The sequence below is a fragment of the Myotis yumanensis genome, unplaced genomic scaffold (assembly GCF_028538775.1).
Source record: "Myotis yumanensis isolate MYYU_CA2020_CCGP unplaced genomic scaffold, mMyoYum1.0.hap1 SCAF_14, whole genome shotgun sequence".
In the NCBI taxonomy this organism is placed as follows: domain Eukaryota; kingdom Metazoa; phylum Chordata; class Mammalia; order Chiroptera; family Vespertilionidae; genus Myotis; species Myotis yumanensis.
The window spans coordinates 49,248,751-49,265,873 of NW_027223765.1; the positions used below are offsets into that span (position 1 = coordinate 49,248,751).

The window sequence follows — 17,123 nt, forward strand, 5'->3', positions numbered from 1 at the left end:
GCTGACTGCAGTTGGTGCAGTGAGCCCTCTGGGGTTCTTACTACATTTCTAGTGTTTCTCTAACAAAATCCATGGGCAGGAGGCAGCTACACTGGATGCTCTCTATCTTACCCCATTTCGGCCTGCTGCCTCAGCTTCCCAGACTCCAAATGATTCATTTCCATCTTTCTCCTCTGCTCCTAAATATTAGCTACATCTCCCTCCCACCCCCGCCCCCGGCACACACAAACACACAAACACACACACAAACTCCAAACCATTTTGGCAAACCTTTGTAGTAAACAGATGGCTATCCATGTTGCTGGGAGACCACTTCATAGGTGGAATCCAGTCCAAAGAGAGAAGGGAGGGGATGGTGTCATCAGCTACATGGTGGAGTTCTGATTCTTTTTTCCTCCCTGACTTTTTTGAGTTCAACTCTGGCGTCATTGTGTGCTAGCTGTACAACCTTGAATAGCCTTCTCGCCTTCCACCATCCTCAATTTCCTCACCTCTCAAATGGGAACAGTACTGCTGCTAACCTAGGCGGGGTTGTGAGTAGTTAATGAAGTCACGTTTACAAGCCCTCGCCACAATTTCTCACTCACAGAAAGACCTCAAGTGTTTTGTTGTTTATTATTTTCGGCAAGGTTAGTAGACTAAGGGAAGAAAAGGAGTCTGTGTTTGGAGGGAGGACTCAGTCCTACTTATGATGAATTCAGGAGCTTTATTTGGGATTGTATCTAAGGCCAAGGATCTCAGTAGAAACAGGAGTTTTAAAGGAACTCGAATCCCAGTCCCTGTTTGGCCTCGCACCGGCTGTGTACCTTGCTAACCCAGCCTCACTACGTCTATGTTCTGCTTCTAAAATGGGCATCATGTGCTCCTGACCTTGCCCAGTGGCCACGAGGGCTACCTGCCTGGCACACTGTGCCACACTCAAGATTACTTGGTCTCCCTCTGCCCTGCAGCCCCAGGCTCTCTGTGCCCTGACCCTGCGCTTCCCGTGGGGGAAAGGCCCGGCTCATTCTGGTCCTTGCTCTATCCCAGCACCTGGCCCTGCCTGGCCGCACGGAGAACGGAGAACGTCCCACGAAGGCTTGGGCAATGGACAAGTCAACAGTCTTTTAGGGGGTCCAGAAGCCACCAGAACTCACGCCACTCCGCATGTAAAGTGGGACCGCCTTTCTCTGCACCTGGAACCCCCTTCTCCAGGCAGGGAGCCTTCTTGCTGAAGGTGCCAGCCTGCCTCCCTCTACCCCAAACCCCGAAGTTTCCCGGGAGCCCGAGGGCGCGCGGGGCGGAGCCGGCACCGGTTGGCGCTTCTGCCTCGCCCACCTCCTCGCCCGCCCCCCGAGCTCGCAGCCGGCCAATGGCAGCCCTCCCCGGGCGGGGCCTCCCGCCCTCCCCGCCGCCCCCCCAGCCTTTCCCTCCAGCCCTTCCCGCCCGGCGAGGCTGCTCTGCTGGACCCCGCACGCGGGCTGCGAGGAGTGCACAGCGCGGAGCCAGTGCGGGGCCCCCCGGTCCCCCAGGCCCTGCCCGTCCCGGCCTCGCTCCTCGCCTCCTCCCCAGAGGGGGACCTTGGCCCTGAGGACCAGCCCGCGTCGGCCCCGAACTTCCCTGGAAAGGGAACCGCGGGGGAGACCGCGCAGAGCCATGGACCCGGTGAGCCAGGTAGGACGGGACCCGCAGGGCGGCTGGGGCTGGGGACCCGCGGCTCCGGGGACGCGCCCCAGCCTCACGCTCTCCCTTTCTCTCTCTCATCTCGTTCGTCCAAAGCTGGCCTCGGCGGGCACCTTCCGGGCGCTGAAGGAGCCCCTCGCCTTCCTGCGAACCCTGGAGCTGGTGAGTAGCGGGGTGTCGCGGGGAGGGGACGCAGGCGGCCCGCCATCCGGTGAGGATGGTCCGTGGGGTGCTCCCTGCTCGGTTCTGCTCAAAGCCCGACTCTCCCCACCCCTCCGAACCTCCCCTCCCATCCTCCCCATGCCCAGGTGCCATTCCGGAGGGCGGACGGGGCCGAGGGGCCGGCCGCTCGGAGGGGGAGTGTGCACGGATTTTCGCAGGCGCCCAGACGAGGTTGCAAAGGCGCGGGGCTCGGAAAGACGCCTCCTCCGGAGACGGGGACGGAGGGGCAGGTGGAGGCGCTGCCGCGGGGCTGGCGGCTCACCTGGGCTCCGCGGGGGTGCGGGCCCGCGAGGAGGGCCGTGGGGTTGAGCGGGGCAGCGGGGAGGACTTGGCCACGCGGGGGAAGTTGGTCAGCCCTCGGGGGACAGGTCCTCGCCGGGCGTGGGTGCTGGAAGCGCTGTGTCACCAGCTCCGCCAGCTCCAGGGGCAGAGCAGCTGCGAGGCTAGGAAAGATGCCGCGCACAGAGCGGGGCTCCTTCCTTCCGTTAGTTTCTTACCCTGGTCATCCTCGAGGGCTCTTCTGAGTTTCCCGGGAGATCGCTCACCTCCCTTGAGCAGCTTTCTTCACCGGCTGGGCTGTGGGAAGTCCTATGACTTGTCCCCCTTTAAAAAACACCCCCACAGTCCAATGGCAACTTGCCTAATGACCGAGGCGTGAGGCTGAGAAACCCAGGGGCCGCAGAGCAATGAGCGTGCTGTTGGCTTGGATGACGGTTATTCAGAGTGAAATCTGCGGGTCACACGTTCCCTCTGCTAGGAGGTCTGGAAGGCAAGGGAACCTATCCGAACAGAAAGTTCAAAGCCCGTCATGTAGCATTAATCACAGGCCCTACCTCGGACAGACAAGCTGGGCAATTATGTAAGAGGCGTTGTTCTCCCAGATCTTAGCTCCCGGGCCTGGGATCTGGCCCTGGCGGCACGACTGTGGTGCCTGTTCGCATGAATGATCTGCAGGGTAATCGCATCTGCTTGGTTTGCAGACGTGCAGAGCAATGCACGCCTTTATCAATCTGACATACGTCAAGACAGCATTCGGGAAGCTTGAACTGAAGGTTCTGGGGTGGCTATTCTACAACTGTGTTCTGTACAAGCAAGTTAAACCAACAAAGCAGTGCTCACAGTGCAGGAAACTTTCAGTTGGCTTTCTCAGAATTCATTCATTCATTCAGCCACTCGATAAAGTCCCCTGTGAAACAGTGGTGTTTTTGACCAAAATTATAGCTCCATTGCCAAGCTATTGTCTCTCAGAACAAAATTCAAAGACGTGACATTATTTTTCTGATACACTCCCTTATTGTCTCGCATTGTCACTTACCTGAAGTATTCCTTTTTATTCTCTACACTCGTGTTGCAACATTATTTCATGTCACACCTCACCACGCAGCCCATACTGATATATTCCAAAGACTGGTAAACCTGGATGAATATGCTTAAAAATGCAGATTTCTGGACATCAATAAAAATATTGAAAAGATGGGTGCCTGCTCATGAATCTGCGTTTTAAGTAAGTTCCCTGGATATATCTCATGCCCATTAAACTTGAAGGATGGCCGCTCTAAGCTCCCTCTAAAACTCAAAAGCACTTTTTAAAGCTCTCGCTATTTCTGTTGCTACTGTGTACAATTCCCTCACACCCTGTGCCTAGAAGAAATGTTTGTCTTTTAACCTCAGCTAAAAGGTGAAGAGTTCTTTCATATTTACTCCTTCAACTTTCCTCACCCAAATCTGAATGATTCACCCCATTCTTTGGGCTTACATTTCATTCATTCATTCATTCATGAGAATTTATCCTACTGAATTATAGTTGTTTTTTTCTCTTGTGTGTGTGTGTGTGTGTGTGTGTGTGAGAGAGAGAGAGAGAGAGAGAGAGAGAGAAGAAAGGTTATTACATTTAAAATATTTACAGTCCTTCCTCTCTCTCTTTTGGCCTCTAAGCTCCAAGCAGGAAGGGCTTTGGCTTTTAAATGTTATTAGCCTCTCATTTGAAGAAGAGAAATTGAATAATGGACCAAAAACACACTTAAAAATGAGTAAGTTAGGTGATCTACATTTTGAAAGAGCTAAAGTATAGACCTAAGAGCAGAGAGATAGAAGAAGGTTATTTGCTGAGAAAGTCTCCCGCAGTGACGGGGGTTGTGGGGGGAGGGTGTGCATGGGGCGGGGGGGGGGGGGGGACATGTTCCATGCACATGCAGTGGCATGAGGAGCCACTCTGAGATCCAGTTCGGTAGGAGATGTTGCAGTGAGAGTGTGCGCTCCTGGGTGGCAGGAAATTGTTTCATTTTTCTGTGTTTCCCACTAGAGCCTTTTATGGTGCTTGGTGAACAGTAAGTGATCAACAAATGCAAGTGTGTAATGACAGAGCACTGAAAGCATCCCAGTTTCTCCTGCTCTGAGATAGAGCAGCTTTAAAGTCGGTCGTCTTTAAAGTCTTTAAACTACTTTCAGTACTTATGCTGTAGAAATCAAAGTTTATGTAAAGATATTGTTCAAGGATATTTACTGCAACATCATTTGTTGAGGAAACCATTAGTAAGTCCATTAATAAGATAATCGTAAAAGTATGATTCAAACATGTGAACTATTATACTGCCATTGAAAAGAATGAGTTAAATTAATAAGCATTGACTTGGAGATCAATATATGTAATTGTGTTTGAGAAAGTTAAGTGAGAAAAAGTGAGTTTTATTCTTAATATTTGATAACATTTTTAAATGGAAAAAAGGCATTTTCATTCTTTTAATCAACATGTGGAAAATTTCTTCATTAATTACTTTAAAGTAATGTATAGATTGCAGTACTATTTTTGTAAAAAGAAAATATTTTGTGTGTGTGTGATTTGTGTAAGTATAAAGTATAGCTGTATGCACTGAATTGTTAGAATTGATTTTTTTCTGAAGTAATTTGATGTGTGGAGGGGAGAGAAGAGGAGAGGGTGGAGGAAAGCAGTGGTATTCTGGAAGAATCCTAGGCATATCACTTGTCCACAGTTATGCACATGAGTAATTCTTTAACATAATTCATATTTCTAATGATTTCCTATGGATTGGCCATATGAAGTGGTGTTGCTTCTAAAGGCACCCTCCAGTTTGGGATTTGTAACCTTAGGGAAAAATGCACTTTATTTATGTGTGTTTTGCTTAGGAAGGGCTCATGGCTACTGTAGATTTAAAGTCTACAGAACATAAAGCCAAGCCTTCAGAAAGGCTATAGCCAATTTCTAAAATTTTGAGGTGAAACTCCCAAATCCTTAATTTCCACTTAAATAAGGTTAGGGGACTTCTTCTTCTTCTTCTTCTTCTTCTTCTTCTTCTTCTTCTTCTTCTTCTTCTTAATTCTTTATTGTTGAAAGTATTAAGTGTCCCCCTTTCCTCCACCATTTACCCCCTCCAACCACCCCCCCCCCCACACACACACTCTCCCCACCCCAGGCCCTCACCGCCCCATTGTCTGTGGCCATGGGCCATGCATATATGCATACAAAGTTCTTGATTGAATACTTCCCACCCACCCACCCTTCCCTCTGAGATTCTGCCCTCTGTTCCATGCTTCCAGGTCAGGGGATTTTTCACTATATTTTGGGCCAAAACCAAAATTCAGGACACAGCACTGACTCTTGTGGTCTGTTTCATTTATTCCCTGATGATAAAATAGGACCAGCAAATCTCTTAAACCATCATTTGGAAATCATTATATACTATATATATTGAATTTATATACTATATATATTGAATTTACCTCATTTCTCAGACTTACTCTGAAAAAAGAAGTTGTTATAATCCTGCATTCCACTGATTATTCTTTTTCTCATTTATCTTTATTGTTGAATTGCAGATGTCCCTTTTATTCCACCAGTCATTCTTATTTTGCTACTTGCGTACATTGCCAGTAGGACTTTGATCTGTGGGGGCTCCCCTCTCCCTTAAAATATTTTCCTAGCACGCTCTTTATCTTCTCTACTATTTACAAGGCTCTGGATCTGCACTTGTGATTTTATGTGTGATGGGATGTGGGGGACCCAACACATCACGTTGTCCAGGAGCAGAACTGTGCAGACTTTAGGGCATCAGAAGGACTTCAGCTCTTCAACATGATTTTTGCTTGGTCCTCCCACACAAAGCTATAGGTCCAGACTCTGTTGCTACAGAATTAACTGCTGAGTCAACTTGCCCGGTTGCCCTCTCCTTATTCTTGACACCCACCCCTACTTTTGCTGTGCCATTTCTGCTACAACCCCTGGACTTCACATCTCCGTGATGCCTTTCTTTTCTGCCTTCCCATGGAAGGCCAGCTACTCCAGAGGCGTAGTGTGTCTGATATATGAGGTATGGGTCTACTTGATTTCAATGGTGGCACCTGCTTTACGTAATCTTCATTTCTTAATCTAAATTCTGAGCTCTTTTCCAAGCAAACATTATACTGCTTACTTGATATTAATAGCATGTATAATTATGCTCTTGGTAATAACAAAGTAAAGCATTAAACTTAATCTAATCGAGTCTCCTCTAATCTAATATCAGCCGACATTTTGAACCCCCAATGAGGGAAGTAACAATAGCTGCCCTTGTTTTGCTGGCTTCAGATGAGGCGCTATATTTCAGTGCTTTCTATATATCCTCCTGTTGAATCTGTATGGCGCCAACATCCCCATTTCACCTTGAATCTCAGGGATGTTAACTAACTCATCGAGGACAAAATTGGAGAAAATGGCAAAGCCAAGACTTGGGCATTCTCCCTCCAAACTGTGTTAAGTGCTACAGTCTTCTGCTTCCGTCAAGGTGACAGGCAGCTGCCATCTTTATCCCTACTCCTCAAAGAAACGTTAAAGGGCAGATGCTCTCCTATTTTGTGGTGTTTATCTCACCCAGTAAGATGTGTATATTTGAACCCTCCTCCGGAAGTGCCAGGCAGTGTTTGTTTTTAGACACAAACAAAAAAGACAGCAATTGTCGTTTATATTGTTTTATTTTCTGTTGGCTATTAACCAAGGTAGAGTAGGTTCTCATTAAAATACAGTGTCTTTTCATATCAAATATGTATAAAAAGACTTTGATTATATAGCAAATGATTTAATCTTATTTTCTGGTCTTTTTTTTCTAGTTTCTCAAAAAAATCTGTGTGCATGAGTCAAACAACTTTTTTTTTTCTAACTATAAACAAGACAGGAAATTCCAACATACAGTTTATTTAAATTATGAGCAGCAATCTGCTACTGGAGGTCGGATGCAGTTTCAAAGCTACGTTAATGTGGATTTAATTATAACTTTCTAGTCTCACAATTAATGACAAAAATTATGTGCATTTGGAATCTGAGTCAATAAATACACTTTTCATAAAAGAGCAACTCCCCAGTGTGCTAACAGATTCATCACTTAATGCTTTTCTGGGTTTATTAAGACAGTTGGTGTTTGGCCTCACAAGTACAGAAAAAAAGATAAAAAATATTTCCTAGGAATTTGAATACCGATTTTCTTTTTTACTAGCTTGGGAACCTTGGGCAAATTATTTAATTTCACTAGGTTTCATTTTTATCATCTATAAAATGGGACTGATAATAGTTCCTACTTCAAAGCGTTGCTGTAAATGATTAAATGACTTCACCCAAGTAAACAACCGTGTGCAGTGTCTGGGCTATATGTGCTCAACCAATGACTATGAAGGTGATGATGAGGATGATTTGGCTGATTCTGGGGATGATGGAAAAGGACAAAATAGAAATCCACCAGTGGGTAATTTAGAACATTATGGCTAACTTGTTGCAAATTAGTGTCTTGGCAAAAATCTGAAGCAGAAAATCTGTCTTCACTCTTGCTAGTCCCTCTACCTCTAAATCAGCGGTTCTCAACCTGTGGGTTGCGACCCCTTTGGGGGTTGAACGACCCTTTCACAGGGGTTGCCTAAGACCATCGGGAAACACATATATAATTATATATTGCTTACAGTAGCAAAATTACAGTTATGAAGTAGCAACGAAAATAATTTTATGGTTGGGGGTCACCACAACATGAGGAACTGTATTGAAGGGTCGTAGCATTAGGAAGCTTGAGAACCACTGCTCTAAATCATGCTTCCATGATTATTTTTACCATAGCATGAGTGACTCCAGGGACTTGCTCCTTCAAATATCCTCATTTTGAAGAACATTCTAGAGAACCCAGAGTTAAGCCAAAGGAAAAGTTCTAATGGAAGAATTACAGGCACTTGGTTCATGGGAATTTTTTCTTGAGTTGTGGGTGAGAATTTTCCTGATCTTTCTCAAATCATAATCCACAAACATTCCTTACCCTTGAAAGACTTACGGTATGTCCAGCCGAATTCTCCAGATGAAGGTCCTTATAGGGTCAATCATGGGCACTTATAACCATACCCTAATGCCCAGGTGCACCAGGCCTTTGGGAGTCTCCTAATAGGAATATTCTAATCACTCTGGACCATGCTCAAGTAGGGGCATCATTCTTAGTTTCTCTGTTTCCCAGAGTATTCACATTTTCCCCTGATGCAGTTAAGAAAAATAATCACGTGTTAGTAGAAAAGAATACTAGAAAGTCTCTAAGGAATGCTTGTATAGAACCCCTACCTGCTTTTGAGTCTTCATCTTCAGTAGGCATGTATTTAACCTGGGCTGTATTTGTAATTATTTTTGTTCATTCTATTATCTTAGCCTTCCTTTGGGAACCTCAGTTTGTCATCTGAATATTGGGGACAGTACTCTTTGGCTACCATAGTGTTGGAAATTTTAAGAGAGATAAAGCATGTAAAACACTTTGTAAACTATTAAATGTCTTCCAAAAGTAAAAGATCATTGTGATCATGATGATAGTGATGATGAATACTTTCTTTTCCAGTCTGAGTGGCTCTCAATACCATAAGTTAATTGTCCGGGGAGTAGAGTGAGGCATAACGTGTAAGTGCCTGATCTCTGCCCACTGAGGGCTAAGTCCTTCCTGATCACTGTCCACCCTCTTGCCTATATCCTAATCTGTGTGGTCTCTTTGGAACCCACAAGAAAGACTGATTTGCCAGTTGAAATTGATGCACCATCAAAATTTGGGGAAGTTCACCTTTATCCCTTTTAGCACTTACACAGAAAGCCAATCTCTTGCTCTGTACACATTTCACATTTCTTAGATGTTTGGGGCCCTGGTGATGGTTTCTTGCTGATCTGATGGAGTTTTGCACAACCTATTTCCTCTGCCTAGAATACTCTCCCTCTCTCTTTTCACCAAACCCTTTTAGGTGGTAAACTCATCCTGTGTCTTCAGGTGTCAGCTTAGATGTCATTTCTTTTGGGAGGACTTCTCTGAGTAGGGTGTTGTCACTAGATGAAGTCAGCCTCCTGATGGCTCCCAGAACACATTTTTTATTTTATTATTTTTTTTAGTCCTCACCTGAGGATATTTTTTCCATTGATTTTTAGAGAGAATGGAAAGGAGGGAGAAGGTGGGGAGGGAGAGTAAGGAAAACATCAATGTGGGAGAGACACGTTGACTGGTTGCCTCCTGTACATGCCCCTAGTGGGGTCCAGGATGGAACCTGCAACTGAGGTACATGGACCTACAGTCTAACCGCTGAACAAAACCAGCAAGGGCCATAGCACACTCTTTAATGATTTGTTTTCAGCTTCCCAACCAGACTAAATGCTGAGTGAGGGCAGGGATCTTGTTTGTCTCGCTCATCAGTACATTCTAACCATCTAACTGCCACGTAACAGGAACAATCCAGGGACATTCAGGAATCACCCCGAGGGGAGGTGCTTAGGGAAGGAAGTGATTGATTGAAGGATGTGGGGGAAGAAGGGAGGGAGGAAAGAGAACAATGAATAAATGAACCTGAGAACACACGGATCTGGTGCAAATTTCCTTTCATGTTTTCCATTGTGAAGAGGAATTGGGAGACTTGCCTAGAAACAGTTGTTTGGCAGTCACTCTTGGTTGTGGAGGAGAGTAACTCACCCGGGCTGATTCAGTGTCCAGGAGAGAGGGCAGTCATATCATGCCCACTGACGTAAGGGAGGAGCCGTCCTACAGAAATAAAAGTGCGAGGACTGCATCTGGCCCAGGCCACACACCCTGAGGCCCAGGAGGTGAGTAGAGCTGTCTTAGGAGAAGCGCTGCAGGACTGTGGCTTGGCCACCATCCCGTGTGCCCTCCTTGTGTGTCCCCTTTCTGCTCCTCATTTAGTTTGTTCTTTCTGTAATTCTAAGCTAATGTCCTAAGAAAGGCATATGATAGGTTCAGCTAATGCTTTTTTGCAGTTTGTACACAGCTCTCAGCCCCAGGCTGTATCAGGCTATGGGTGGGCTGCCCATGTGTCAGATGCCCACTGTCCTGTCTTGTGGCCGGAATAAAAAGCATCATGGGATTCAGGTCATGCTCCCTGGACTGTTCTTTCATCTGGAGCAGTGGGAGGGGCAGTTCTTCAAGGCATGTGCACGTTAGGCTGAGCAGAGCTTTATGTGGCTAGTGGAAGAACAAATTATTCTTTTCACCAGCATTTCCTCCATTACAGTAGCACTGGCACGTTTGTCAAGGAGAAGATGTGGCATCGTTGAGATTGGGGGGCAGCATTCCTGGAACCTCTCTGAGGAGGGGATCATTGGTGGAGTCACACGGGTGGTTATCTGAGGGGTGTACCCTGGGTCCTTCGGCACATGGGCTCCACCAGCCTGTGCCACCTGGTCCATCACTTGGGAGGTCTCTTCCTGAAAGAAATGATGGGGCTTTGCCTGGCGATGAGATAGCCCAGGCAACAAGTATTTCCCCAAACCACATTCTCTTCCTCTCTGTTCATACATTGTTAGGTTAATTCATCTCTGGCTGTTCATGTTAGAAGACCGCATTGGAAGAGTACATCAGTGGTGTTCTTGTGTTTATTAATGTGGTAGAAAACAGAAAAACATGAAGGTGGGTTTTTGTTTTAAATTTAATATTCATATCCAAATTAAATGCTTTGGTCCTGAATATTTACTCATGGGAAAGTCATTAGCTTGCCTGGGGTGCATGGGGCTGAGTGTTTGAGGCAGGGGAGGTGAGGAAGTGGTAGACGAGCAGCAATCACTGAGGGATAGCGAGGGGCTTGAAGGAGTGTGGGCTTTGGAATGAGCCTGTGGCTGGAATCCTGGCCCTTCTTTCCAGCTGAGGGACATGAAGCAGGTGGCACGTGCTGGTCCTCAGGTCTGCAGGCAGCAAGGGAAGGTCGTAGGAGGCATGTCTTTTGGCTGCTGTGAGGGTTGAGTAAGATGGTGCCTATAAAAACCCGGCAGAATGTCCAGTATCTATAACAAAGGAAGAGTTTGTTCAAGGTGATGGCGTGATGTCTACAAATACAACGAAGCATTCCTAAAACATGAAGCTGGGTTTTCTGTTTGTTATGCTCAAGCAGCATTTTTTTTTTCTTAAATATATTTTATTGATTTTTTACAGAGAGGAAGGGAGAGAGATAGAGAGTTAGAAACATCGATGAGAGAGAAACATCGATCAGCTGCCTCCTGCACATCTCCTACTGGGGATGTGCCCGCAACCCAGGTACATGCCCTTGACCGGAATCGAACCCGGGACCTTTCAGTCCGCAGGCCGACGCTCTATCCACCGAGCCAAACCGGTTTCGGCTCAAGCAGCATTTTTTACTGAAACAAATGATGTGCTGGATGCTGGGGCTGCTATAACAAAGTACCACCAACCGGGTATCTTAAACAACAGAAATTTATTGTCTGCCAGTCTGGAGGCTGGAAGTCTGAGAGCAGGTGTGAGCAGGTTTGGCTTCTTCTGCGGGGTGTGCGGGGTCTGTTCCATGCCTCTCTCCAAGCTGAATCTTTGGTGTTCCTTAGCTTTTAGAATCTAGATGATGCAGCACCCGATTCTGTCTGTCTCCACATGGTGTTCTCCCTGTGGGTGTGTGTGTGTCCAAATTTCCCCTTTTAATGTGGCACCAGGCATGTTAGATTAGGGCCCACCTGGCTGCAATGTAACTTCATCAACTAATTACATTGACAGTGACCCTATTCCCAAATAAAGTCACATTCTAGGAGTAAGGACTTCAACATACAAATCTTGGGTGGGGGGCACAATTCAACCCATATCAAATGGGTTTTTAGAACAGGCACTGCTTTGTCACCTGGTTTGTTCTCCTTAATACATTATGATTGTATTTCCATGCCACTAGATTAAATAACTTTCTCCATAATTTTGCTGGCTATATATTATTACACTGTATGCCTGTCTTGGAAATTATTTAATTTAAGTAGTTTCCAAATGTATATTTTATATTTTTAAAACCTGCAAAAAAAAATCCCTCCTTTATGATAAATGGTTACTGTACCTCTATTATTATTTACTTAGTTTTGAGATGTAGAATTGCTGGTTCAAAAGGTTATACATTCTTAAGGGGTTTGAAACAATTGCCAAATTGCCCTCCAATGAGAAAGTACCACTCTGGGCATTATCAGTTAAATATTTTTTTTTTTCCATTTTCACAGATAAAAATGAAACCTTGATTGAATTTGTACACTTTTTAACTTTGCAATGAGATTGCACTTTTTTCATAAAATTGTTTATATTCTTATTTTCTTTTGGAAATATTTTAATGAATAGAATGGATTTGTAAGGCAACAGCCAAGGCTACCAACTCATGATGCTGTTCATATGGACTTTTAGATAAGCTACTGCCTTAATCTTTCTAGGCCACTGTGCTCCACTGTTTGGGAAATTATTTAGATTGCTGTACTTTGACTTGGGAGGACAAATATGAGCCTTCGTTTCTCTCAATCATTATATAAGAATATGTTTATGTAATTTTTAGAATGCCAAATATAATTACTATTGTTACAAATCTTTTACAATATATATACTTTTTCCTGTTTACCATCTTATTTACATTTTAATTATATTATATACTAAACTTATTTATCATAAGTTACTTATTATTTTACTTTAGATGACTCTCATTAGTGTTGATCTGTATTTACTACCTTTCTGAAATGTGAATCTGGTGTACCTTATGTAGTGACACACTTGCACAAATTTGTACTACACCTACCTCAGGTGTGAGACACTTGGAACTTGAATAATTTTTTGATGGAAAAGCAGAGTGGGTGGGGTGCTCTTGCACCATCTGAGGGCTCCTGGGGCTTATGTGGCTCATGGCTGTAGAACACCCTATCAGTAGAATAAATTCAGCAGCTGCCCCATGCCAAGGGCATTTCCTGTCTTTCGTGGATCACACGCCTGACCACCCTTGCTACAACAGAGACTACATTATGGATGCACCCTGCCTTTGCGCACATATGGCTATTTGGAGCACGTTGGCCTCTCTGTGAATTGACATTTATTGTGTACTTACTGAGCCGCAAGGCGTTGTGCCCAGTGCTTTCTACGAGATGCCGTTTAATTCTAGCATCTCTCTTAGAATGGACGCATCGTTATTTCCCCTCTCTATAGGCAAGAACTTTGAGGCTTAGAAAAATAAGCAATGTTTGAGTGAGCACAGTCTAGAATCAAAGAGCTGAGATTAGAACTTCGGTCTTCTGTGCTTCAAAAAGACTTCAGTACTTAATCTAACAGTTGGAAAGGAAGCGAAGTTCTGATTCTCTCCCAGAGATTAGATTCCTAGGGAAGAACCATCCTGGCCAACAGGCCTGCCATCATGGAGGGACAAGCCCAACCATTTAGCCAGGCAGGTGGTACCTGTCAGGGCAAAATCCACTGAGGTGGTGGTTTGATCGAAGCTACTGATTTATCTCAGGCAGTGAATTCTGTCGGGGGCAGGCAGAGCAGAGTCTTCCATTCTCTTTATAGTTCAAAGCCAAGTACTTTTAAAAATATTTTTTCTTATGAGTCCATTTGGTGAAACAGTAGATGAAAGGATGGTTGTGATTTCATTTGAATTGATATTTCATTTGTATGAGTCAGGACCACAGTTACCTAGGCAAATGCTGGGAAATACTTAGAGGGCTGCTCCTGGGGTTCCCTGCCTTCTCGGCCTGTTGCCCTTCAACCTAGCCACATCTGCTTCTGAAATGCAAACCCTGGAGCTTGTCCATCCCCAGTTTCATTGATTTGTTTGGGAGGCACTCGGTGTCCTCTCCCGCCTTGGTCAGTCTGCCTTTGAAGAACCTGGGTGGATGCTGGGACCAGAGTGCCTACCAGCGAGCGGGCAAGGCAGATCCTGTGAGGACGCAGGAAGCAGGCCATAGTAAGAGGCAGTAGTGGCCTCAGCAGTGTTGGCACGTGGGAACGGGGATTTCTGCCTATAAGACTTGCTGCTTCTGCTCCAACCCCATATGTCCAGATATATCCTTTTTTTCCTTGAGAAATAGAAATAATAATTTTGGTGCTAATCTTTTAATGTTGGAAGAAATGGCTTATTTTTTGAACATTGTGAGGCCCCTCCTTTGTAGAATAAACAAAGCAGGGCTGACTTCCAAGTATGGCCCACAGGCCCCAGCTGTTCCCAGCGCTCACAGCACCAGGCCTCAGGGGCTTCGTCTCTGTACCTCAAGGGCCTGACCCAGATCTTCTGGCTCAGGATGCACTGAGGAGCCATTTGTCTGATGGATGGATGATGATAACCTTCGTGTTAGAAATTAACCCTAGCTTGGTTTTTGAAATGATGGAATTAGCGAGTCCAAAGGTCTCTTTTGCCTTTCAGATAAAATAAATTTTTTTCACTAGATATCTAGGAAGCATAAAATGATAGTGACTAGGTCTTCTTGGGACACAATTTAACAGGGATGGAGGTAGTGGCTCATATTAGAAATGTAGGTCAGTTCGTAATCCAGCCCTGGGTACCAGTTAATGCATTGAGAAAAAAATTTCTTAATCAACCAGTGAAACATCAAAGAACTCTGTTCGTAAAAAGTGCAATTTAATTATTTGTAGTTAAAGAATCAATGAATAAATGAAGTCTAATGGGGGAGAATTCTGAATATTTATCTACAGTAGGATAGTACAACAGAACATTCTGCAATAATGGGAAGGTCTGTGTCTTCACTGTACAAGGTAGCAGTCATTAGCCACATGTGGCTATTGAACACTTAAAATTGAGCAACCAAATTTTTCATTTTACTTATTTTTTAATCATTTTTAATTTAAATAGCTAGTAGCTGCCATATTGGACAACACAAGTGCAGAGAGTTATTTATCTGGTTTGCAAGGACCCTGTGCTAAGCTTCAGCAAATGACTTAGGTAGGGACTGAAGTGGTTTGTTCTTTAAAATATTCATCTTTACATTTATTTTTCAACACATCACATAGTTGGTGGCAGGAAGTTTTTTAACCAATGTCCAGAAATTTAATAGACAGAGAATTTTCAGTCGTTATTAGTTCTTTAGTTTATGCTTTTTGTTTTATGTATTTCCATTTGTGTATGAATTTTATACATTGAAATAAAATATAAAACACATTAATAACCTTTTATGTTTGCCCCCAATATGAAGCAAGATGACAGTTGTTAAAGTTTGCACTGATTTATTAGCACAAGAATATCTCATAATAATAGCTATTAGTTTTAATGAGGATATGCATTTTATTTGGGAAGTAGGCTGAAAGCAACAATGATTGCTCAATATTATGTGATAAGGAGAAATTACAGTTTCTTCAAGGTTTAGTTATCAGGAAATTATCTTGAGATATTTATTTATTTTATGATTAGCAAGGTAGTCTGGCAATGTTGTGACAGTGACCCTATGTGGTGTATCATTAGCTTGCAAATGTCCATTAGAGAGGAACAAGAGCATGGTAATCAGAGTAAGAAAAGAACGGAGGTAGAGATGCGGATGGTTGTGGTGTCAGCATGTCAGCCTTAGAAACAACTGGGAATGTTTCTCACGCCCACCTGGTTAGATCGCCCATAAATAATATGGAATTTGGAGATGGCCCAGTTGTCCTAGTGAAGCAGTCTAGTTTGGATTCCCTGGAGAGCAGCACCTAAGTCAAAGGCAGCCTCGATGAAGCTAACTTCCTGGGAAGTGATCCTAGGCAGCCAGGAATGAGGGCCCAGGGAAGTGAAACGCAGATGGACAAGGAGGCAAAAACAATAGGAGGGCATGTTATGGAGTTGGTCATCCCGGCTGGAGACTGTTACTCAGACTCATAGGGCATCCTGAGCAGCCTCATGCAACATATCTCCGAACATATCTCATATCTGCCTTGGGGACAAAAGGGTGAAACAGTAACCTTTTGGCTCCCACACCCATTAGTGAAGAGTGGCCTCATGGAAGCTGACTCCTGTTTTAGTTTGAGTTCCCCCAAAAGCAGGTAAGGGTTGTAGTAGCAGCTGATTTGGGAGGCAATCCCAGGAAACACTGGTAAGTGGTGGGGAAAGGGATGGATGGAAGTAAGGCAAGTAGAGTACATTATTTAAAATGCTGCCATGATTGGCAATGGCAGCTTAATCCTACTGGGAGACTCTGGGAACCAGAACATCCATTGGCTATAACTGTGTCACCTGCCAGAGAAGCTGGGAAATGGAGTTTGTAGTTGGGCATGTTGATACCTCCAGCAGAACTATTACTAAGGTTGAGGAGAGAGTGGGTCTTGGGCGGGGGGGGGCGGGCGGGGGGGAGTTACTAGTCTTTGGCACGGACACACAATAGGTTTTCTTCAAAAAGTTGCTGCATTCTCCACTAAATTTTGACTAAGCTTTTTTTTTTTTTTTTAAGAATTCATCTGCTCATTTAATGGATCAGAGATCATTAAGTGGAAATCATTTGGTTGCAAGAAGCCATAATCCATTCAAACTGGCTTTTACTGTAAATATTTTTGTATTCAAACAAGACAATATCTAACCGCACAGTTCAAGTGTCCAATAGGGTTCCTCAGGTACACATTCTCCAGACAGGGAAAGTGGCTGACTCGGCCTTGCCTGTGGCGGGTCCTGTTGCCAGATTTGGGGAGAGGAGCAGGACCACATAGTATACAGAGGCTAGCTAATGGTGGGGGGAGGGAGATTCTTCCAGAAAGGTTAATGAGTGGGAGAGATGGCTGTTAGCTCTACTTCACTGGTAGTAACTTTTTTCAAGTGTGAGGAAATATGAAGTTTATAAGAAATCAGAGTCCCAGGCAGTTGGTAATCAATGCTGAACCACAACCTCCCACTTGCACACTAATTGAGAAGTGAGCACAAACGAGGTATCTCTGTGGGTGGTGACAGTCGCTTTGGTGTTGAGGATGCTAATCTGCCTTCTGTCTCCTGTGAGGCGGGATGAGGCATATCCATGCGTCGAACGTAGCAGCATTGAATTC

At 44.6% G+C, this 17,123-nt stretch overlaps 1 protein-coding gene across 1 annotated transcript in view; it reads left to right on the forward strand.

The window, feature by feature from the left end:
• The first annotated feature begins 1,486 nt into the window (after positions 1-1,486).
• SYNPR (synaptoporin) overlaps positions 1,487-17,123 on the forward strand; it is a 259,886-nt gene continuing 244,249 nt past the window's right edge. Inside the window, exons 1-2 of the mRNA XM_070391678.1 lie at positions 1,487-1,653; positions 1,759-1,824. Of these exons, the coding sequence (XP_070247779.1) occupies positions 1,636-1,653; positions 1,759-1,824 (84 nt within the window). The 5' untranslated portion in view covers positions 1,487-1,635. The remainder of the gene's footprint in view (positions 1,654-1,758; positions 1,825-17,123) is intronic.